Here is a 24,846-nt window from a genome sequence, read left to right on the forward strand (position 1 = left end):
AGGTGTCTTTTGTGACTGAGCTCTTCAATAGCTTTCTATCTCATTTTTTTACTAATGCTAAAAAATATTAGTGCTGTTTTATTAATCTACTCATTAAGGCGCACGTCATATTTGTATACCTGTCTCGAAATAATAAATAATGGAAAAAAGGTTTATTACACATTTTTGTGTATTGCTGGTATTCGATTTCAGCATAAATTGTCATATGTAAAATTACAAGCAAGATAATTAAGACTAAAATAGTAAACATTCATGGATGATGCTTTGCTAAGGAGGTAGGAATGATTTCTGGGGAAATCAACTCAGTGACCTCATAACCCTCTCCCCCCTTTGTACAGAATGGACTTGGTCCATGGGAGTTTTGTGGGCGACTGTGATGTTGGATACGGGATCGGCTGCTGCGACGATTTTGTCTCTAAAGTCTGTGTGCAAGGACACTATCTTGCCTAGCTCACTCATCCCCTGAGTGTCGCCATGTTAAAGATGGGTTATGTTGCGTCATAATGCAGATTAACGTTCAACGTGTTCCTGGCTATAGGAGGGCGACAGTACAGGTGCACGCAAGAAGGGTCGAGCTGTCTGGAGCCATTGTTGTCGTGTGAAAGGAGCCAAACGACAATGTTTTGGCACTGCTTTGGTGTACATACTACAGAACGAGGAAATCTATCTGTTTAACAACTGATCAAGAGGTATGGCTGATTCAATTTCTGAATGAAGCGTCAGTGTTCGGCGTCTGTTTTGCGAAGGTAATGGCACGATTTCATCTTATCAAAGATGAGTATATATAAAGTCTTTGATTTTATTAGTGTTTATATTCGTGAGACGATGAGAATCGGAGTAGTTTTGACGTGTACCATTGTGGTTTTGGTTTGGATCGTGGCATTAAATACAAATAAAATATGATTTAATAAACATATCTTTAATATTTGTAATTTTAACAGTATGGCCAGACACCTGCAACAATTGCAGGTCAAGGAAAAGTAGTTCACTAAAGGTTGCCAACAGTATAGCCTCTATAAATGCATTATCATGTCAATGCAATTGTAGTGATAACGATAAATAGCTATTATTTAACACATTTATCACTATTTAACACATAATTGCTTAGTTAGCAAGACCTAGTAAAAACAATAATGTGATCAGCAAGTGTGAGTGTGATAGAAAAGAGAAACAAAGAAAATCAATGAAACAAAAACTACTGAAAATCATTCTCATGCCAAATAGGAATAGCAAAAATTGTTAAAGGTGTAGTTTTCCATTGCGTAAGGCTCAGTACAAGATAGTATTTCCCAAAGTCTGTGTGAATACTCCCCTTCATATCCCACTAGAGTGACTAGACCTTTGGAATATAATATAATAGAGACATGCCATATCCAGATCAGAACATTGTGCCAGAAGACTATTTATTCTCTTTGAACTCCTTTGTTGTATGATTCATTCAGAACTGAGTTGACTGCTTTGTGACAGACACTTTATGCATTCATATAAAAGGAGAGGGGGAGGGGGAGAAAGGGAGTGTGAGAGTAGGGAGAGAACTATGCTGTACTTAGTGGCAAAAAAAAAATGTATGAATGGTGAATAGTGTTCTGTGCAGGCTAATGAAATATGTACTGTATACTGTATATATGTGTGTGTAAGAGGGAGCTAGAGAATTTACATTGTACATAGGTGTGAATAAACAGTAGTAAATGTAATAGTGCAACTGAAAGTGTGTGATTGGTGAAAATTGTGATTTTTATTAAGACGTGTTCTTCATGCAATTGTAATGATTCATATGCAGTTAAAGATTATTCTTTATGTGTGTGAGAGAGAGAGAGAAGAAAAAGAAAATTGTTAATAATAGTTCTGATACTGCACACTATGTTATTAATTCACTTTATAAAACATTTTAAAACGTTATTTAATGTCTTTATAATGTTTAAAAGCTGTAGCATGCTTTCTTGAAAATGTGGCTTGCATTATCGTGGTGTGTAATATGCAGTCAGCTTTACATTTTTACAATTTCATGCAATGGTTATTTTAAGTATATATGCAAAAGTCACAGAATTACAAAGAGCAGAGAGTTGTCTCATTTAAAACTCATCACAAAGTGCTATATAATTAATAATAAGAGTGAAAGGCCATAAAAATATAATATTGTGCATAGGAATATCAAAATATTAGGAATCTAGCTGTGCAAGAAGATGATTGTAATGCCTTCGAAATTCATCTGACCAAAACTGATGGTGTCAAATTAAGAAAGGCAGGTTTAAAATATCCCAGGTGGTGGCAGGACAGACATAACACGTAACATGATCAGAGTGGATTTCTTTCCCAGTACACAGTCTTTGTACTTTTCACAGCTAGAAAAATAAGGGTCATGAAACATTTACATTTACAGCAGGAGAGGCCTGCCAACTCAGTTGTTGGCTCAGCCTTATATTAGGATTAAAGATGATTTACTATGTGACATGATGAACGTGGCGTTAATGGTGCCTGGGGAAAAAAATCTAAGGTTGGATCTTAAGTATCAAATGAGATGAACAGCTTTATTACCTGCTTTAAAGAAACCAGTGTTCAAGTACAAATGATGAAATAGGCCATAAGCATGTTAGTCATGCACTATATGGCAGTGTAATGTTTTTCAGGACAAATAATTCTTACAAATTACTGAAACTACACATTCCTCTATGTGGGTGTTTGTGGTTTATGTGTTTCAGAAAGAGGTGAGAAAGGTATAGGTTCTGCATAGCTATGATCTTTTCCCTTCTCTGTTCAAAGTAACAATGTTAGCAATTTGGAGACAATCTTTATACTTGAGGTATTTCTAGAAAGACTTTGACTTCTGTTACCCATAAAAAATATTAAAATGATTTTTTTTGTTTGTTTGTTTTGTTCCAGATATCTGCACCAATGGTTCCACTGTTAGTCACTAGTATATTGCTAGTTACTGTGGCTGCATCTCAGTCTGCTGAAGCTTGCCCTCTAGTCTGCAGATGCTTTCGAAGTGGCCGAGGGCAGCAAGTGTTCTGTAGGGGCGGAGAACTTGCATCCATCTTTGCCACCTTCCTCACAATGCTGTCATCCTGGTTTTGGACAATCTGCCCACCATTCAGTCAGTTGGCCCTGCAAATTTGACTTGGAATCAGAGCATGCCAGTCCCTGTTACCAGAATGTCCCTCACAGAAAGTTCTCTGCAGGAGGTAGAAGGGTCAGCTTTTGAGGCCTTCACCACTCTTCAGGACCTTGACCTCAGCCAAAACAAACTACACAGAATTGATGCTGAGGCATTTTTAGGACTGAGCAGTTTGAGGACTCTGAACCTGTCTCGAAACAGAATCAGTGACATTGGCATGCTTTTGAAACCTCTTGTGAGCCTTCAGCAGCTTGATTTGAGTTACAATGCTATTATGGAACTACAACCAGACACTTTCAGTTCTCAGACCAGCCTCAGTTATCTGCGCTTGGATGGTAACCAGTTGCTCAGTCTTGAGGGCATGCCATTACAACCTCTGACATTCCTCACTCACCTTAGTTGCAGAGCCTGCAGTCTTTCTTCTGTTAAGTATGACTTATTTGCTGCCATCCCACGTGTGAATCATCTTGATCTAGGAGAAAATCATTTGACACAGTTGCCCAGTTTTGTGCAACTTAGTGACATGAAATATCTGAAATATTTGTTCCTGGACAACAATAGCATCACAACCTTGCTTGACAGTCAGTTTGCAGATCTTACTTTGACTTTTCTTGGGCTCTCTGGAAATCTTATCAGCGAAATCCCATCTAAAGCATTTGAAGGTTTGTCATTGGAGCAGCTAGACCTGTCTCAAAACAGGCTTGCAAAAGTCACTAACTCGTTGTTTTTTGTGGGTCCTAAGGGCCTTATGAGCCTGAACTTGGCTCACAACCCTATACAGGAATTTGAACCACTTGGATTTCAAGGCCTGCACTCTTTGGAAACACTCAACTTGTCATCGTGTTCCCTCACTACTCTCAACCCAGGGCTTCTTCATGAACTTCACAATCTTCGCAAGCTTGACATCTCCTGGAATAATCTGCAGTCTGTTTCAGAAGACGACATTGCTATATTTGACCGACTTGTAATTGTCAACCTTTCTAAAAATAACTGGAACTGTGACTGCAGTATCAAAAGTTTGAGAGACTGGTTGAGGGGCAAACGATCTCTCTATAAACTGTACTGTGCTCCTGGTCGTCGTACGAAAGACTGTGCAGAGCCCTTATGTTCTACCCCAGAAAGTTTTAGCGAACAACCCATCTCACTTTTAGAGGACTCAGAAATACAGGAGTGTACTGTCCTGTCTGCACCAACAGCTCCTTTGCCTACTGCAGCACAAGCGGGCATTGTTGTGGCATGTCTTTTTTTCTCTCTTGGCATGCTTGTGTTAACTGTGTACCTCTGGCGGCGAGGACATACAAGGAAGAAACTTGTTCGTGTTATAAGCAAGCGTAGATCAAGGAAAACGAATGAAAGTCGACTTGATGATGAAGAGAATGAAAAAATTTCACCATTTCAGGACTGTGACAATAAGTCTCTAAAGGAATCACACCGTAGTTTTGTGTTCAATCATTATTTTGAAAAGATGGTAACAGATCCAAAGTTGCTTTCAAGAACTTCTTCATCTCAGCCCCCTTCAGAGGGTCAGGCTCAAGAAGACAGTATGTACTCATCAAATCCTTCACTGTATGATAGAAGCCACAACATTGTGGTAGCTATTGAGTCCACAGTTTAAGTGAAATATTAGATGTTTGTTATTTCTGTTTCTAGAAATGAAGATATTCATAGGCAGCAGCATCTTCCATTTTAAAAACTGTTCTACTTGTTTGTTGGTTGTGGAGGACGTGGATAATTCTTGCAAGGCAATTTTACTTGACAGTGGATTGATGGAAGTACTTTTAGTTCTAGCATGTAAAATTGAAGGTAGAAGAAGTAATGAAACCAGGTGCAAGGTGACTGATGAAAGATAATTTCATAAGCTATTTCAAACACATATGTATTTGTGCATATCTAAACAAAGGTACATGACCATACAAAATGCATACGGTATAAACTCGTGTGTGTAAATACTCAAACATATATATAAACACATACACATTCATTCATCAGAGCTGGCAAAAAGGAAAGATGCTAAAGCTAGAAAGTTTATTTACAGCTAGGTCTGCTGTTTGCTGTACACACCACAGGCATCACAAAATCATTCCTTTCATCAGTGTGTCAGCAGGCCATGCCAATGCTCTTAGTTTGGTCACATGGGCACTCTGAGGACTTTCCATTGTAGATCTTGATGTACGAAATAGGAGTAACCCATCCTCAGTCTCACAATGGTAAACTCATTTTCTCTTTCTAGCCTGTCAAGTGGGCCTTGGCTACTGTAACTGGAATACTGTTGGAGCCATCTTTTCTGTTGCTTGGTTTTAATTAAGTTTTGGTTTCAACAAAGCTGACATGGTGGTGGTCTCATGGGCCAGTCTTCTTCCCTCCTTTGCCAGTCTGTCAGCAGCCTCATTGCCAGGGAGAATAATAATAATAATAATTAAGATTTATATAGCATTTTTCCAATGATTTTCTCAGAGCACTTTACAGGAATGATCTACAGAAGTAAACTGAATCACCAAGAACCATGTACCCATATTCGCAGATAACAGACACACTTCTACAGCAGACATTTGCTCATACACACAGACACACGTTATGTATGCTCGTGGTCAGGATAGGGTCACAGTGAAGTCGTTCTGAAAAGATGCATCTTAAGTAGACTTAAAGAGGGTAAGAGAATCGGTCTCATGAAGGCTGACTAGGTAATCCATTCCAAGTTGATGGGGCTTGGTAGGAGAAAGGCATATTGCAGTGAGAGGGAATCCTTTGTAAGACTGCTCTGTGGATTGTTGCAGACTGCTTGGGGCTGACGTAAGGGTATTCAGTTCCTTGCTCTAACTGTTTGAGAGGGCTACCAAAATTGATAACTTTGCTGTGAAGCTTTTCTATGCTGTCACAAAGCATTTGAGCTGCAGTCCACAGAGCCTCAGCTTCAGTTTTATAATTTGTGGAGTGCTTGGCTGTTGGGATTGCATTCTAGACTGTCTCCCTTTCCCACAAGTGGATCGTGACCTTATCTCTTTCATCTCTGGCTGCCTCTTCAGCTGATACTGTAATATGTCATATGCACACTTACTCCTGATGAATTACAAACACACAACACTTTGATGAGCTCCTTCAGATGAAGGTGAAGGAAAGTGGAGACTGTTGATCTTCAGCTGTAGGTAAGATGAACAATGGAGACATTTGACCTTCAGCTGAAGTCACAACAATGGAGAGTGAAGACAGTTGATGTTGAACAGCAGTCAAAAATGGTGAAAGTCCAGAGAAAGTACACTGTTTAAGAAACTGCATGAAGATGTCAACACATAACTTGTCCATTGGATGATAGAACCTAATGTTATTCTTTGTTATTCACAGTTTTCGACCAGTCCTCTTTTTGAGGCCCAGGCAGACATGTTCAGCTGCCTCTCCATGATGTCTATTTTTCTTGAAAATGACATCAAAATGATGCTCACAAAGATGTAAGATGCATGACACCACTCATACATGAAACAGTGTGAGTCCTACTACAACTCATTACAGGTACATCTGTGGATGTGTCCATAGTTCATATGGGTATGCCTGGTGGATGCGATCACTATCTAGTTCTTTTTGAATTCCTTTTCTGAAGATGCCAGAGAGATTTTGTTTTTGGTTAAATGGAAAGTGATCTCTTTTCAATGTAAACAGACTGCTGTAGCTGGAGATGTTTTCACTTGCTTGTTGGAAGAGGTCTAAGCTTTAGCCTGTGAGTTTTTCTAAGAAAGCTGTTCCTCTTTAATCTTCGTTTTATAGGCTCTGGCTTTCTTTTATGCATTAGGTGACTGGTCAGTCTTTTAAACTTGTGTAGCCACTTATTGCTCAAAGTTGCTTCCATAGTGTCAGGTTAGAGCAGACAATTTGAATTATTATGTTCTCGTATCGGTCTGGTGGTGCAGTGGTTAGCATCTGTCAACAATACAATGAAGATTGGCTGTCCTGGGTTCAGATCTTTCCTCACACATTCTGTTCTTTCTTTTTTGAATGTGGCATCTGTTTACAGGGCCAGATGCTTTGCCAGGATATAGCCTTAGTTGCTGGCTCAGCATAAAACATCAATTTCCTCCTCCTAATTTGCCTTGACTTGGTGTAGTGTGATTAGTTTCAAATCCAAGATATTTTACTGCATGTGTCATAATTTGTGAACTAGATTATTTTCTTTGCCATAAGTGTAAGGCTTAGTCAAGCTTATGATTGGCACAATGTGCTATATTTCAGGTTGTTATCCTCTTTGGTAAGATTAGTATTTCAGGTTATTGGTTGTTCTTTTTGGCTGTATAGTACTAAATCACAGAGCTTGGACCCAGCTCTAGTTTCCTAGAACAATCTTATTTCATTCACGTTTCACATTCCACTTGCCATTTAACATTTTTTTATTTCTCAAGAGGTGGTTAATCTTAGTGCAGAGAAATTTAATTGTTTTTACATGACACTGCAAGCGACACCACAGCTGTGTCAAGATGGCCTTATCAGATATTAAATGTCTGACAGTACACAACTCCACACTAAGGGAAATAAACACATATCCAAAGCTTAAAGTTCTATCACAGGGCATTTCTTCCCACATTATTGGGCGGAGCTCAGGACAAGAGTTTCCAATATGTGACTAGCTCCCTTGTTTTCTCATGAAACGAGCCTGCAAACAACCCCATGCAAAGAGAGAGATAAAAACAGTGGCATTATGAATCTTGATAAATACATCTTATTAACCTTTGGTCCTTGCTGCCCTGTAGTCAAAAGACTATGAGCTGAGCTAATCCCCTCTGAACTTTAAACGGTGATATAAGCATGTCCATGTATATATGCAACTATCTGCATTATGCAACAATTGCTTCTGTACACTCTCCAGTCCAGAGTGAACAGTATAAGCTTATTTTTCTTGTTATGTGGATAGAAGACTTTCTTGTCATTTTTTTGGTCTTAAGAACCCTGTTTAAATGTAATTTGTTTTTTACCTACCAAGTGTTAGTAAACATGTCTTTATCAAACCCTTAGACCAGCGGTTCTCAACCTTTACTTGTGACACCCCCCCCCCCCCCCCCCCCCGACGAACAAAGCACGTCCGTGCGCCCCCCTTAGCCAGCAATGTAAGCTAATTTCACTAATACCGGTATAAGAAATTTAAAAAAAATGATCACCTTCGAGCCCCCTTGTAAGCGCGCCCCAGTTTGAGAACCGCGGCCTTAGACAATAACTCTAGAGGTCCTGACAAGTTGGACTGTGTGCTGTTGGGATTCAAAGATCTCTTCCCTCATCAGTGTCAGCAGGCCATGTCTCTGTTCTTAGTTTCTGGTGAACTGTACAGTCCAGCAAAAAGCTTTTTTTTTAAAAACTGGATACAGGGATTTTCTGTATGACAAGAATGTACAGGTCATATGATAGTTGACAAAGTCTGCTAGAAGTTTTTTTTCTGAGTAGGAGTATGTTTAGTCAAAAAAATACATTTAAGCGGATCTAATTCCCTCTGAACTTTAAAGAGTTAAATAGTTGCCAACAATTAAATTGCTGATTAGCTTATTGTCTCTTCAGGTGCAAAATCCTGATTTTGGTGTTTGACTTGAAAGTTGTACCTTTTCATGGTTCTTAAAAAAGAGTAAAGTTTATTTGCCTGAAAAATTCAAAGGGTTCTAAAGTCAAAATGCATAGTACTGGCTGTGTAATGACCCTAACATGACGGAAGCATATTTTCGCTACATGTAACACACCTTTTTCTCTTTATAAGTCTTAGAACTTGTGCCTTTTTTTGTGTGCTTTCATTTCATTCCCAAATAGCATGTGCATAATTTATTTAATTAAAAATACTTTGCAACACTTTTAACAACTTTTTGATGTCTTGGAAACTAGGGATAGAAAGTATGGGATTCACTTAGAGTACTCCTGTCAAAATATTGATCTTGCATCATAGTAGCCTTTTATGAGTAAATAAATGACAGTGGCACATAGTTTTGATACATAAAGTTTATACAGCATGATGTATCAAAGTTTATAGCTTTATCAAGGACTTTATTAAAGTGTGTACATAAGTATTTAATAAATACTGTATAATGTATTTATAGTATTACCAGAAAATATTTTGGTCTCATCCAATCATATCACCTTTAGATATATAATTAGATTATTATATATGAAGAGACCATAATCTTGAAATCTACTGTAAAGGGTATTTACAGTGCTCTGAAAAATATTTATTCCCAGAATATATCTTTAGACATAATTGTCCATAGTATATAAAGAGAATATAGTCTTGAAACACACTGCATCTTTAAATGTGCATGGAGAATTTGTATTTGAAGCATTATTCATCAACTTTACTGTGTAGTAATGGCAAAGGATGTATGTAAAGGAGATTTGTTCTTGTGTTAAAACTGTTACTAATGTCATAATGAGAGAGCACATAAACTGTTCTAGGTGCATGAATGTGAGAGTTGAAAATCACTTTCAAAATTGTAGCCGTAAAGTGCAGGTTTTAACTCTCTTTCTTCATCATGTTCTCTCTCTCACACACACAGTTGTGATATTCATAGGCAATGGTTAATGACAGCAATGATTATGGCATTCCTTAAGATAAATTTTTAAAAAATCATGATTCATGTGTATGGTAAATTTGCTTAAGTGTACCTTATTATTCTTAAATGCTTTAAACTTGATGGATTTTTAGAAAAAGTTTCTCTCAGGTGTCATTAAAATTATGTGTTGAAACCAAGACTAATTTTCAGTCAATATTTTTGCATGAAAAAAATAACAAACTGTGCAAGTGAAGGTTTTTGATTATCTTCAAAGATGATTATTTTGAAGAGACTTAATAAATGCATTTAAAGCATGCAGTTTTTGTTATGAATGCTGGAAACTATTTTTTTTAGCCCTTTCTTAATCCAATCTGACAAGTAATTTCATTATCAATATTACAAATCCTTCATACAGATGAGATCTTGCATTATATGTTAGGTCTTTCATGACGAGCAGTAAAATGCAAAACTTTTCTTTGTTGCAGTCTTAATGCTCTGCAATCATTAATGTTCAAAATGCAAAATATGACTAGTTTTTGGTTTCAGGTTTTGCAGGTTGGGTGAGGCAGTTGTTTTTACAATTTTCTTGTCATAAACCCAAGACATGCAGCAAGAAATCTTGGTGATCTATTTGATGCATTAGCCAAGAGTTTTGTTTTGGCAGCAGATTTTCCAGGAATACTTTTTGTGCTGTTTTCAGTGCCACCCATATTTTGAGACATACCTTCGCCTTAAACGCCTTTACACAATATTTGTGGGGTTTGTTTCTCCTTAATGCATACATTACTAAACTGTCTTGTTTCACTGTCTTGTGCCATAGGCTTGTACACTTTTGCACTGCGGACTGGCACTTGTCTGTCCTGTTAAAGGTCTTCCAATCACCAAGAAAATTTTGGAGCATAGTAGACCCAAAGGGATGTGAGAGTCATCTGAGTAATAATAAAATTTTGAGTAATTAACTTCATTGATAATGTTGACTTCATTTACTAATGAGATGAATTCTTATGCACAATGTTTTTATTGTGTATTCATTCACCAGCTGAAAAAGAAATCTAGATATATTTTATGGGAGAAAAAGATTTGTGCAGTTGACTGTTGAAATCTGTTACATTCCAAATAAATACTGTTTTTAACATTTTACTTTTAGATGAAAATATCGCATATTTGTTACATGATAGATCTCAGATCTCTATATCTTTTAGGGGGAAATGATAAGTGGTTGACAATATACCATGTGTTAATTATTTTGGTAGCAAAATATTCACATCCACATTGTCCTTCTCTTTCATTCCCATGATTTAAGCAAAAAATGAATAAATTATTATCATATGAGTGTTATCTTTTTGAAAGAATGAGAATGATCTGAACAATATGCTTCCATTTATTTGTGTTGGACAGTGTTAAAGGCTATATCGTCTGTAATCTGCTACATACAGAGCAAAAACACACACAAAAACGTTAATAAAGGGCCTTGATGCGTGCCATTAAAGCATTATATACTGTTAGTGTAGTTATTCTGGCCTATTGTTGTGGCATTAAAATTGATTAATGTATTCTAGTAATTGGTGTCTACCCGTCATAATTAAAGATCTGTTGCAGTTTTCTTCCAGTTAACTTTGTATTTTATCTTTTGGCCCTTCCTTAATCATGCGCTTTAATTGTTTTGCGTTGTCCTTCACAAATTGCCTTCTTTCGATTCAAAATATTATGTACTTTATCACCAATGTTTATTGTTTAATATGTATATAGCATTCATTTTATTAGTCTGATATTGAGTTTTTTAAAACTTAAAACATCTATTTCATTACCAAATTATTTTTAATCTAATCGTCTAACGTATAGCTATCGCAGGCAGTAAAATAATCACTCAGTAAATTTGTTAAGTATTGATTTCTGAATCATCATCAATGGACTTAAGGTACGTAAATATAATTCTTAACAACCACACCACAGACTTCTATGAACCAGACCCTCAACGTTTTGTTTGTGTATCACCTCGTCTGGTTTTTCTGGTAGAAGAGTTACTTCCTTTCACAAGGTCGCATCTCGGCACTCACCTGTGTGTTTGCTTGTGAGGCAGCACGTTATCACACCATACATTTTCACAAGTTCTTGTGCCAGTTGAGGTAAGTAAAGTTGTAGAGTTCGTGAGATACTTCAAAATGATATACGCAGGTTGGGTGTGTGTGTGTGCGCACTTTAAGTTGACGCTATCACACATAATTGGAATGGAAACTGATGGTTTTATCTTTCCATAAAGGCATTAAACACAGGGAAAAAGTAGACAACAAAGTAGCTTCTTATATAAGATCTATGCAAAAAGAATGATTTTGAATAATTAAAGTAGCAGAGCCCTTTTATCGCACAATATCAACCAAAATAGGTTGCACGCTCAGCGCTGACCAGAGTTAATAGAAACGGCATTAAAAACACTGGCTGACAATTGCTACAATACAAAATACATTCATTCGTGGTAAAAGGTTTTAAAAAATTACACAGGTAATGAAAGTAAGGCCTTAAGTGTAAAAGAATACACTTAACTAATAAAATAGTATATATATATATGATAATGTAGAATTGAATTATGTGTAATGTACGCTGGTAACTAAATGACTACAAAAGATTACATATACTATTTTAATCCTTCATAAAATGTGTATTTTTTAAAAATGCTCAGAGTAAAAAATTTTTTTTATGTTAGGAGGAAAGAGAGCTCAATATGACTAAGATAATTCACAAGCAAAATGAAATGCTTCTTTCTATTGCAGATAATGGGAAGCACCATGCTGGGTCATGTTCAGAGCATGCTGCTCAGAAGCATTTCACCTGCTTGTGTTTTGCAGAGATCTTCAGAGAAGCAGAGGATTCTTGCACAGTGGCTACTGCCAACATCTCAAGTGTCTTATCTCTTGTCTCAGAGAATGTACAGTTCAACAATGCATAAAGTACTTACATTTCCCAAGGTGCTCACCAACAAAGACCTCAGATTTAGATCTCCCAGTTCATTAATAAGTCAGAGTGAGAAGGCTCTTGGATCAAGAAATTTTAGTCTGACATCATGTGCAAAAACAAACAAGGAGGACCCTTATATCCTCAAAGGCAAACTTGTATATAAAGGAAATTTAGCAGGCTCAATAAAAGGTGTCAAACTTTTTTCCTTCTCTACCAGCCTTATGGGACTGGCTATGCAGCCAGCAATTTACTTGCAGAATGAAGGACTTCCTACTGGTTTCAAACTGGCACTAGCTGGAGCTGTCAATTTTTTTGTTTTTCTTAATCCAATTTTAATTCACTTCATTACAAAAAGATATATTCGGGACATTTACTGGGACCCAGAGACTGGAATTTTCACAGCCACAACATATACATTCTTCCTTAGGACAAAAGAATTGGTGTTTCTTGCAGATGATGTGCATGTCCCAGCCGTCCCTGGAATTTTTACATCTTTAAAGGTGAAAGGCGAGCCTGTTTTCTTTGACCCAGGATCATTCCTTAGCCAGGAAGCCTACGTACATCTTATGGGATTCAACAAGCCACTGGACTGGGAGCTGCCCAAAAAGGAGGATTGTGAAGACCAAGGAAAAAAATTGTCTTAATTGTCTTGAACAGAGGGAAATGACATTAAAAATGAGAAAATATTTAGTCTGTAATTATTTAAATGTTAACAGTTTCTTGTTTTGTTTTGGCCTTAATTTTTGTTAGTGATCAAACATCCCACAACTACTAATCATTAGACTGCTAAATGCAAACTGCTTCTGAACATCACCTTAAAACTCATCTTTTGCAGAAATAGATAACAGATTCGCTTTTTTTGTGCGAGTGCATGTGTATATGTATTTTGTACCTAAGGGGTAGCTTTTAGCTAGAATCTGGCACAACATAAGACATTATTTATGATAAATGCAATGTTCCCTACTCATCTCCACCCCCAAAAAATGAACATAGTTTATATTAAGTTGATACCTGTAGCCCTATTCCTTCCCCAGAATTCTGTATTTTTAATAAAGTGGTTTGGTATTGAAAACTTATAAAATGTGTATAATAAGACTTCAGACGACAGGTTTAAATATCTTTTGACTTTAAATTGATCATGACTTTTTCCTTTTGTGATTTCTAAACTTCTCAATGAGTAACTCTCCAAGCCTTCTTGGAAAAAATTAGTGTGGTTCTGAAGAAATATCTCAAGTTTTTCAGAAACTGAACTTCATGCTTTGAAAGTTAATAAACATGATCAAGAATGTTACACAAAATGTAATTCTGTGCATGAGAAGGGATGTGTAATGTCAACACATATATACATGCAAGCACACCTACATGTGTAGTAAACATTTCAATATACATTTTTATTGGCCCATAAAAAGAATGGAAATGGATCACAAAAGCTGTATTTTAATGTCTTAAAATGCTTTTCAAACAAAATAATAAGACCATCACATTCTTTTCATGTACTAGAAACTTGCTTGCGTATCTCCATTGTTTACACATTTTATAACACTCTTCAGTTCAGATTATCATTTGTTTCAAACCAACACACACTTAGAGATTACAGCTTACAGGGAGAGAGTTCTATTGTTTCACTGCACAATAACTAAAAATCCTGTGGCCATATGTTGCTTTGCAGTGACAGGAAGAGTAAGGAGACGAGGAGCAGAGTTGTCTAGCTGGGATATAAGGGAAGAGCAGTTCAGAGAAATAATCAGAGCAGGTGCCAGCAAAGAAACAGCACCGATAGTTCGTACTGGATGTGAGAATGCATGGGAAGCCAGTGTAGAAAAAGAAGGAGAGGAATGGTGTGGTCCCGTTTCCTAGCTCTAAGCACCAGACGTGCAGTAGAGTTCTGTACTTTCTGAATAAGGTATTCAGGGCAGCCAGCAAGCAAGAATCAATTAATAGAACAAAATAATGAGAACTCCATGAATGACAACATGAAAGAGATGATTATTTTTTGTGCCATTAAACAAGAATACAATTATCATCTGTTAGGAAACTGGAACATGCCAGTCTTGTTCCGTTCTGCTGACAGTTGTACAACCTTTTCTCGCAGTTGCCTCTCCTTTTCCTTGAGCTCTTGGCGAAGCTGGTTAATCTCTGCATCTTTTTCAGCTACAGTGTCTTCAAGCATCTTGATTCTCTGTTAAAAGAGTTTTGAAAAAAAATTCACTCAATGAGGCTATAAGAATTGTAATACAGCAAGGAAGACCAAACAATTAAAAAAAGAAAATCCTGCTCAAATGAAGTAGGAATCTGATAAATTCTGGAGGTTTAACATTTGGTTGGGCTTTTTTTTTGTTGTCGTTTTTTTTTTAAGGTTAGGGGTGGTAGTAAATTGTCCTTTTGGTGAGATAGTTATACATTTGCTTGGATTTATTTTACGAAATGTGCACACATACTTGTTCAGCTGTCAGAAACAGCCGACTTCTCAGCAGGTCCTTTGCAGAAGGTCGCTTTGAGGGATTTACATCAGTCAAACTCTTCACAGCTTCTGTCTATAAATAAGAATTCACAAACACATCTAGCAGTTTTTATTCACTTCTGTTTACATGTCAACATTCTGCTATCCAAAAGAAATAACAGTTTGCACAAAGCTTTGTTTTTTTTATTAAGTTTACTGCATCATATGCTAAACACAAAAAAGAAAGTAGGTACAGGTGAGGTGATCAGATAAAGCATACCTGGGGTTTCCAGTGCAAAATAAAATGGTCAGGTAGCTTTCCACGTCTGAGTTCTTCTATAGTTTTAATGCGTTCCATATCAGTCTTGAAGTGCTGGCACATCTCAAACAGAATTACTCCTAGACTGTACATATCACACTGGAAAAAAAGAAAAACCACTATAGTACTGATGCTATCAATGCCATCTACCATTACAGACTACACATCACACTGAAACAGAACTCACAACAACTATTTTGTAAACAACAGTAGCCTAAAGAACTATTGTTTGAAGATGATGTTCTGGTAGCAGGATTTTGCTTGTTTTGAGTTCGTTATATGTGTGTTATGAGTGCATGACATCCATATTGTTTTCTATATTTGTCTTTTATTATTCATCGGTGCTGTTGTTTATCCTTCCATCCTTCATATGTTGTCCATGTCTCAAGTGCTAAGAGTATGCTCTTTACGAACATGAGTATGCACTATATAAATCATGTTTTATTACCCATACATACACTAAGCTCGTGTTAGCAAACAGTAACAACACATTCTGCTGTACCTTGCTGTCATACATAGTGCCTTTCATCTGTTCTGGAGCTGCATAGGTCTTTGTGCCCACACCCAGTGTGTGATCTGAACTGTCAAACCAGAATCCCTCTGCAAAAGCCATGCACAAACACAATGAATGTTAGTGTGTGCACTTTTGTAATGTGAATTAAGCTTCTTGTTAAGTGGGGATATGCACGATTTTCTTCTTGTTCCTAATCACCCCCAGTGGAGCATAGGGCCGCAACTACACCACGCCATCGGACCCGCTTCTGGGCGTCCCTTTCCAGTTGGGACTATGTCATGACAGCTGCCTCTGTGGACCGATCTCCATGTCCTGTATGCACGATTTACCATTATGATTATTGTTGTAGGAATATCACTACAAGAAACAGTATTCTATGATTTGAGGCAAAATGAGGCATTTTTATACTATGGAGCTCACTTTGACCATTCCGCAACTGTTAATTCCACTTACCTCCTTCTGATTGCGGAGATGGAGATAACAATGTTTCGGCCGATGTCTGCATGATATAGTCTTTGGCAAGGCCAAAGTCTCCAATCTTTACATGGCCATCTGCTTGCATGAAAATATTTCGAGGCTGTGAAAGAAAGAAAACAAAAGTTAAACTATTTTACATGATACAACTTTATTAATTGCAATTACAGATAAGGTTTATAGCTGCTGATACACTGAAAATATACAGCTGAGAATATTTTTTATATAATATACATTGAATAAAATTCTTACTACATACATATATAAACGGTCGGTAAACAGAGAGTGAGAATTTGAATGGTCAGGAATGGTAAGGATACAGGATGCCTTCCTAAGGATTTACTGATTAAGACTGCTAAGTCCCTTTGCTTTTGGAACCTAGAGATGAGTCAATGAAGGGCTGATGAAACCAAATGAGAATGACTGAGGGAACAGAGAAACATCTGAGTTTCTGAAAGGAGATACAGACATTGCTGGCTCTTGACTGAAGATAATAATAGGATTTGTATAGCACATTTCCCCACATAAAGACAAGCTCAATGCACTTCACAAGAGGCCAGGGGCAGTGGGGAAACAGGCAGTGGGATGTAGACATCACAATCAAGTAGAAACAAGCACAACATACATAAACAACCATGTACCAGTTTGTAATACACGAACATGAAGGGGACAACAGGATGGAGGAGTTATAGAAGGTATTTCTGAAAGAGATATGTTTAAGTCCAGATTGGAAGGCATGTACAAGCTCCATTGTGCGGAGAGACAGAGCCAGGCCATTCCAAATACTGGGGCCAGAGAAGGAGAAAGAACGACAGCCGAATGTCTACAGTCTAATATGTGGAACAGAGAAAACTGGCGTAGGCTGAGTAAATTGACCTGCAAGGCTGGTATGGCAACACAAGCTCTGACAGTTTGGGGTAAGGCCATGAACAAATCAATAGTAAAGCATGATTATGAAACTACTGATATCCCTTTTAAGACGATAATCAAAGATAGTCACTAAATGTCTATAAGAGTTGATTTTCTCAACGACATCATCATGGATAGTAATCAGGCTTGTTCAGCTTAAAGTCTAAGATCATTTCCTTTGCCTTTGAGGCATTCAAGACAAGGAAATGGTCATCTCATCAACGTACAAAGTCAGGAAAGCACCACTATGAACACGTTCACTATCATGCAATGTTCAGCACTGTCATAGATTTCTAGCTTCTAGCAAGCACAGCTGATCAAAGTGACACACAGGCTTTACATAGCTGTTCTCAATTTTTCTTACCTTTAGATCCCTGTGGATCATGCCATTGGAATGGATGTAGTCCACACCTTGCAGAATTTGATGAAAAATGTGCATGATTTCCCTACAGTTCTGTGTAAGTTCTGCACATAAAAATGTTGTAACTAAATGGATTTGGAAAGTGTAAACGTTTTCTATTTCACAAGGTTTGTTTCTTGCTTTCTCAGCTAGTCTTTTCTCACTCAATTTCTATCTCTACCATCCTCTAATTAATATGCAAAATTTGATGTGCTTTGCCTCTTCAGACAGCAAATATGCTAGTATAGTGTCTAATATTTGCTCTAAATAACATTAAGTGCACAGGATGATGCTAAATAAACACTCATTATGTTTCTGATTCTAACATTGCAAAAGAAATTTACCTTCTGCTGCTCCAATCTTTGCATTTCTCTCTGTCATCCAGTCCTGGAGTGTAGATGTGCACAGTTCCATTTGGATGTACAGAGTTATGGTAAGCTGGCAACAGAAAAGTGACTTCATGAAACTCCAAAATACATGAAATACTACGCATAACCATCTGATAGAGAAAGAGAAAAGGTATTTTCCAGGATCATTTGTGAATCATTGTCCAGTTTAAAATCCATCACTCTTACATGCCCACCCATTCTTTCCCAAATGGTCAACACAACCTGGATAACTACTAGGCAAGAGCATGACGTGATACCCAGCACCCTCTCCTCTTTCTCATCTTCACCAAACCAATCACCGGTCAAGGATATCCTCCTTCATGCAGGGTTTGTGTTATGTGAAAATCTCCCATAAATCCTTTAAAGGCGAGAAACAACACACACAGAGAAAAGAGTGTTGGTGGCGCATGTAAAGAGAAAGTGTCAGAAGTTTTATTCGAAAAAAATATTTTCATGTAATATAATAACCTTAACTCAACACAATATTGTCCTTTTCACTGTACAGTTAAGTGCTTGTCCAGTGGAAACTCCAGGGGTAACTCATATAAAATGACAGAGGTAAACCATCAAACTAACAAACAGAACAAAATATAATGAGCACAAAATGTTTTTTTCAGTCTCAGATAAGGCGATGGAGCAGGGTGGTGGATGATTCAGAAAGAAATGTGCCATAGCTTAGAGTTTTTGTAGGGCTGGTCTAATCAAGTTTCTGAGCTTTGGCAGGAACGTACTCTCCCACAGATCTCCTAAACTTTGTATTCTGCGATTCACAATTTGACTTCCTCTTTTCAAGCAGAAGAAAAGGTATCTGTTTCTTCAAGCAGGTTTACTGTTTTATGCACAGCTTTGTTTTAGTTGCTTATGCATGCTCAGTCATTTTACACATCCTGACAGAAACATTTGATACACTGAAACAACTAAGATCCTAACAGTTTTGCAATGCATACTGATATTTTAATGACTAATCTTACAGCAACATTGACAACAAAAGGCCTCTTGAATACTTTCTAGAAAACACATTGAGAAAATATCTTGTTGATGTAAATAAGCATAATCTTGTTTTTCATTAAGTGACATTTAAGCAGCACATCTATAGCTTACTCTTATTTGAGCAGATTTTGTTCTGTACTTGACCATGTATTGCAATAGCAGGTAAGCAAGTCATCCAAAAGAACTTACCTTGAATTGGTAGTTGCGTTCAATCCTAAGTCCTTGTTCTTTAGTTAATACCTGCAAGTCTTCTCGGCTGGAACTTGAGTTCATGTTGCAGCTGATACTCCTGTGAAATGATGCTTGATGTTGGGTGCTGTTTTCATTTTTGTTCACATACTGTACACTTTCAAAGAACACATTATCTTCAAACAAGTCCTTTGAGCTTGAACTAGAATAGCTCTGATGTCTCTTCAGCAGTCCCCTCTCTCAGCAGAAGACATGGGAAATGTGGCCTCAACATCAGAAGTTCTTTCTGGATCATTTGGAGTGACAGGATCTCCAATTTCTGTGATTCTAATTGTGCTGAACTTAAGTGCATTCATGGCCAGGCTCATCGGCACGGGTCTAGCAGGATCCCCCTTTTCAATGTCTCCTCCCTCATCAAAGTCGAAAATGATGCTGTCTGATTCTGTCTGGGCTTTAAGGCTGAAATAAGTATTTCCTGGGTTACAAGTATATCATAAACAGTAGGACTGCTATGACTCATAGCAGTTTTACTAAAACTGCAAAATATTTATTCCTACCACATTTTAATCAATTTTTATGCATTTATTCTTGCTGAATAAGAATTGTGAAAAATTATCACAGGTCCATCAAACAACTTAACTGAGCTGACACCACCATTTAGAAGAGTGTAATGTGCAATGCATAAATTATTCCTCTTAAGCAGCTGACTTTATCATGTCTAAAGCATGTAGCCAAAGCATGGCTGCATATAATTATTCAAATATAAATAGATATCTACATTCCTGAAATCTATTTTACAGCTTCACATTTAAAGCAATGCTATTCTTGAGTCTAATCAAAGTTGAACCAACTCTTGGGGACATTTATATGTTTCTTTCCATTCTTTCCTCAGCCTCTAGGTTCCAACAAAACAAAAGTCTTCAACAACACAAAACAAGATCATCTTGCTACTGACCTGTCCTCTGTAGCACTTCCAGATGGACTGTCATCTTCTACTTCATCTTGTGATTATCACTGCTGAAGGAAAGTCTGTAAGCATGTACACACAAGACATAAGGTAAACATATTTATTCAGACCCATGGGCTTTAAGTTTTGCATATAAAATAGAAAACAGAGTCTATCAATAAGGAAAGCATTGGCAATGAAATAGAAAGTTAACACATTTCTGCAATCTTACAAATTAAGCAGGAATATTCCAAATGTATAACACTAAGTTATGAATTTTATCGCTTGGCTGTTGCAGTAAACTAATCAACACTTTGAATACAAGAGAGAAAAAAAAACCCAAAAAATAAAGCATCACTCTCATAGATGCTGCCTAGTGTGAAAAATCCACTGACGTCCTCTCTACTTAAAAAAGGAATTCAAGAAAAATGTATCAGGTCACTGATAAAACTGTTTGGCTTACCTGATGCATGTGGGCTATCGTACTCCATCCAAGCACCATTATAACCAACAATATGGGTGTGTGACAGTTTGGCCAGTGCCTTCACTTCTCTCAGCAACTATGTACAAAAGGAAAAGAATATTTAACAACCAAAATAAAAATAATGAAATTCTTTAGTTTTTAAAATGCATCACTCAATTTTTTCAAGATATAATACTTGCCCTCAGTAATGATTCCATGTTCTTCTTACGGAAACGAATTTTTTTTACTGCATAAATCCGCCCATCAAGATGATTGCGAGCCTGAAAAAGATCACGAGAAGGAATTAAAATACAGCTTCAGTACTTTCCAAAGATGTGCAGACTCCCTTGTTTTGATGTTCACAGTTCTCTCCCTTCTCTTGCATCATTTGCAAGCCTCACTTTTATTCTCGTGCATGCATTTAACTTCTTGCTCTGTACTCCCAACCCACCCTACTGCTTTGTATGGATGAGTAGGAGGGAGGGAGTGAGTGCCTGACAGATTGAGCTGATGTTTTCTTTTCCCAAAGCCAATGCCTATTTCCAAATGGATTAGTAGTCTGTGACTAAGAAACCAGGTAAAGCATGGGTCACAGGGAAACCTTCCCTCTCAAAAATTTTTGTAAAGACTGCCATCACTTATTTAAGATTAATAGTTTTCTTTTAAAGTGTTCATTTTTCAAAGTGCTGCAGTAATAAGTGGTTTTAAGTGGTAATAAGTATCTGCAAATATTGCTCACTTTACCTTATATACCAAACCATAGCCTCCTTTGCCAAGTCTCCCAAGCTCCTCAAATTCACTTTTGTAGCGTGAGGTCTGAGAACTGATCACTTCCTCTGATATGCTTGATATGCGTTCCACTCTTTATTTTTAAAATTACAAACGTGAATTAAAAACAAAAATAATTTAATGGTGGAAATATTAATTTAAAATAAATACCATATGAAGTATCAAATATATCACCTATGTGGGTGTTAGTGAGCAATACATTAGAGAAATATGAAAATGAGGGGATGGAGGGGAGGGAATTGGTGTTTTATGCCTGAGCCAGCAACTAAAGTTATATGTGGCAAAACAGCCAGCCATGTAAACAGATGCCACATACAGAGAAAGAATAGCATGCCTGAGACGAGAGCTCAGGCCATACAATCATCACTGTATTGGTGACAGGCACTAACCATTGCATCACTGGACCGCCAAATGGAGGATAAACCAACCAACCTGACATTAAGAGCCGAAGGCAGTGCCAACATCTGTTCATCCTGCAAAATGATTTAGAAGCAATAATTAAGATTAAGCTTTAAGAGTAATGACCATTTAAAGAATTCTCAATCCCTTTAATTTAAGAGATCTGAGTGTGCTTTGTCAATGGAAGAAGGAAAAATGCATGACCTTGTTAATGGACTCCAAGGCCTTGCGTAACAAGTTTTGAAACAGCATGCGATGCTGCACACGCAGACTCCGCATTTCGTCCATAAAGCTCAGTGGAGAGATGATCTTCAGTTTGCTCAGCTGTTCACAGATCACTGGAAAAAAAAATTTTGCAAATATAATTTTGCTGAATTGCTTTTAACACAAACTGTCCAGAAATCAATGTAAAGTCAAGTCTGTATTTCTCTCATTATTAAATAAATATACACATGAAAATCTGTCCAAATTGTAGGCATTTTTTATAACTACCTTTAAATAGCTGCTGTGCTTTAACAGGGTCCTTGACATAGCTGTGGCAAATCTGTTCCAGAATGGAGGTCATCAGAAGATGGGGAGGTATGCTTCGTGGAATAGCTACAGTTTTAGCTACAGCTGATTCAGCTGACATGTCCAGCATCCTAACATCCGACCCTGTTAATATATTAAAAATACTTAGTAGGAAAACTATCTAGGACCTGAAAAAAATTGAATTAAAGAGAATAACTCATGATATTTTATTCTATTTCTCAAATACTGTATTGTAACATTCTAAGACTCCCAACCACTGCCATATTCAAATCCTTTTTGTGTACATGCGTGTGTGTGTGTGTGTTTGACATAATGACATTTGTTTTCAGCAACACTACAGACTAATATAAAACATTAAGTAAAAGGTAAAGTGACATGCAACAAGATGGCCATAGAAAGAGGGAATAGAAAGTACCTGTCTGAAGTAAAACACATGTTACTTGCAATCAAGTTTCCATTACTTGTAGTAGGAAGAATTTTCTAGTCATGAAGTCTGGATGAGCATGAAACTAGTGACCTTTTCTAAAGTCAGGTCAAGTAACCACCACAGACTGTTGTGCTTTCCCATGTGACAAATATTTCAGTTTAATGTAGGCTCAGAGTCAGATGTCCGATTAAAAATTGTCTTAAACATGGTATCAAATTTTGTTTAAATGTTAAAACCAAATGTAAATTATTAAATGTTTGAGAACTTGACATGTTTATTATTTGTTAAACTCTAAATTTGAATCTTAATTTAGAGAACACAATGATTAAACAAAATCCTGTATACTTTAAAAAACCAATGAATACTCACTATCAAAAGTTTGTATAGGTTTCAGACTCAATCGTTGCTTGAAGTCAGCTTTGTGATGGACATTCCTTTTATGTCCCATTATGATTTTATGTGGTGGCATGCCAGCTTCTCAAAGATTCCACATGGCTTACAAGAGTTTGTCTTCACTGCTTTTACAATCCTTCATGTCTGGGTTCTGCCATAATGAGACACTAAACATGAAACACTTTGACTGAATTAGCAACCAATTGTATAACTGCTTCATTGTTATATTAATGATTGTTAATAAATACATCCTACATGATTTAAAAAGATTAATCCCTAGGAACTGGTTCTGAGCAGTCCACATATAAAAAAAATCAAATATTTACACTTCTGAGTAACAACAGTTTTTTAAATTAAACATGACTACCCAAATAATCTTAAGTGCTACTGTTTTCAAAGCATTTAACATAAAATGTTCACCAGTCACAACATCAAATGCTGTTGAAGGAATGGCTTAGTTCTGTAGTATAGGTGGTCTGTCGATCAATGTTTATGTTGTACCATGACTCAGGGCGAACGATAATGAAAGCAGACTGTGAACATCACAGCTGGTTTTCAAGTGTCACTAAAAGTCCAGTTTATCTTGAGCAGAATGGACTGAGATAGGTTTTCTTTTTTGTTTTAAACAGTAATTCCCTTTATTGGTTTTAACGGATTGCTCATTATGTTCAAATCTTCTATTTTATTATGTAGAAACTTCAGGATACTGTTTACTTTGTATGATTTGTACAAGTTTTACAAGCACGCGCCAAGCGAGCATGAAACATAAACAAGGGTGATCATTTAAATTATATCAAAATTTTGTTTGTCCAAACACATTTCAGTCGAAAGAAATATTTTAATTAATTTTAAACGACCGAAGAGTCTACTTCCATTTCAAATCCGAAACACGAACCCTATCAACAGTTCGGAGCAGCCTGTAGTTCTAGTAACAAACAGGCTGGTTCTATGAATAATAGTGGATTAATATTAAAATTGAAATAAAGATTTTAAAAAATGCATACGATTTTATCTTCTTTGTAAAAAAAAAATAATAATAGGAAGGTTTTATTCTATCTGGATCATAGGAAATCCGATAATTCAAAATGAAGAAGAAACTTCAAAGTGAAACACTTACCATGTAAATGACTCGATCGATGCACGACGAGCTGTGATGCAAGAAATCATTTTGGAAAGTGTATCTGTTCTAGCCTAAGAAATGTATAAAAGATATAAGAAACTGTGAAGTGATAATATTGAGACAAAACTGACCACAATCACACTCAAACGAACGTTCTGGACACAAGTAACCGACTTACAAGCTTTGAACCAACGGTCACAGACTCACAGCAGGAATCCGCAAGTGGTCTCCCTTGTCTCTTGCCGAGCTACACGAGTTCCGTCCCTTTGTGCGTAGCCCGAGCCGAACACACCTTCACACGTTTACAGAAACGTGAACGATCATCACATGCCTGGTCAGTTTTTTTTTTAAAAAGCTTTATTTCCTCATTATGCCTGAAAGACAGAGCCAAACACACCTTCCACTTTTACAGAAACGTGAACGATCATCACATGCATGTTCGGCTTTTTTAAAAGCTCTATTTCATTTCATGGTTCCATATAGTTTGTAACACTATAGGTCGTCTGTGGTCATTGGTTTCATCTGGGATTCTGTCGCATGTTTTCCTCCCTCGTATAACTACTGATCATGTAGTTATATAT

At 36.9% G+C, this 24,846-nt stretch overlaps 3 protein-coding genes across 5 annotated transcripts; 2 read left to right on the plus strand and 1 right to left on the minus strand.

Moving 5' to 3' along the window:
• The first annotated feature begins 328 nt into the window (after positions 1-328).
• LOC112577087 (protein artichoke-like) lies at positions 329-10,953 on the plus strand. 3 transcript variants are annotated; one of them, XM_025260015.1, is made up of 2 exons: positions 329-689; positions 2,881-10,953. In XM_025260015.1, exon 2 carries the CDS (start codon positions 3,132-3,134, stop codon positions 4,728-4,730), a length of 1,599 nt encoding a protein of 532 aa, XP_025115800.1. In that variant the 5' UTR covers positions 329-689; positions 2,881-3,131; the 3' UTR covers positions 4,731-10,953. The 3 variants fall into 3 exon arrangements, with proteins under 3 accessions (XP_025115800.1, XP_025115799.1, XP_025115801.1); XM_025260014.1 differs by having other exon boundaries at positions 330-746; XM_025260016.1 differs by lacking the exon at positions 329-689 and adding an exon at positions 2,127-2,494.
• Positions 10,954-11,639: 686 nt separating this feature from the next.
• LOC112577215 (transmembrane protein 70 homolog, mitochondrial-like) lies at positions 11,640-13,649 on the plus strand. The gene is made up of 2 exons (XM_025260227.1): positions 11,640-11,747; positions 12,390-13,649. Exon 2 carries the CDS (start codon positions 12,393-12,395, stop codon positions 13,215-13,217), a length of 825 nt encoding a protein of 274 aa, XP_025116012.1. The 5' UTR covers positions 11,640-11,747; positions 12,390-12,392; the 3' UTR covers positions 13,218-13,649.
• Positions 13,650-13,945: 296 nt separating this feature from the next.
• On the minus strand, positions 13,946-24,500 carry LOC112577411 (eukaryotic translation initiation factor 2-alpha kinase 1-like). The gene is made up of 16 exons (XM_025260476.1): positions 24,263-24,500; positions 23,122-23,296; positions 22,287-22,448; positions 21,999-22,132; positions 21,828-21,868; positions 21,351-21,468; positions 20,807-20,887; positions 20,607-20,703; positions 19,198-19,439; positions 17,974-18,067; positions 17,594-17,694; positions 16,300-16,423; positions 15,835-15,932; positions 15,294-15,431; positions 15,012-15,107; positions 13,946-14,752 (listed from the first exon to the last, which is right to left on the minus strand). Exons 2-16 carry the CDS (start codon positions 23,219-23,221, stop codon positions 14,594-14,596), a joined length of 1,785 nt encoding a protein of 594 aa, XP_025116261.1. The 5' UTR covers positions 23,222-23,296; positions 24,263-24,500; the 3' UTR covers positions 13,946-14,593.
• Between the last annotated feature and the right edge of the window lie 346 nt (positions 24,501-24,846).

This window comes from Pomacea canaliculata, linkage group LG12 (assembly GCF_003073045.1).
Source record: "Pomacea canaliculata isolate SZHN2017 linkage group LG12, ASM307304v1, whole genome shotgun sequence".
Lineage (NCBI taxonomy): Eukaryota > Metazoa > Mollusca > Gastropoda > Architaenioglossa > Ampullariidae > Pomacea > Pomacea canaliculata.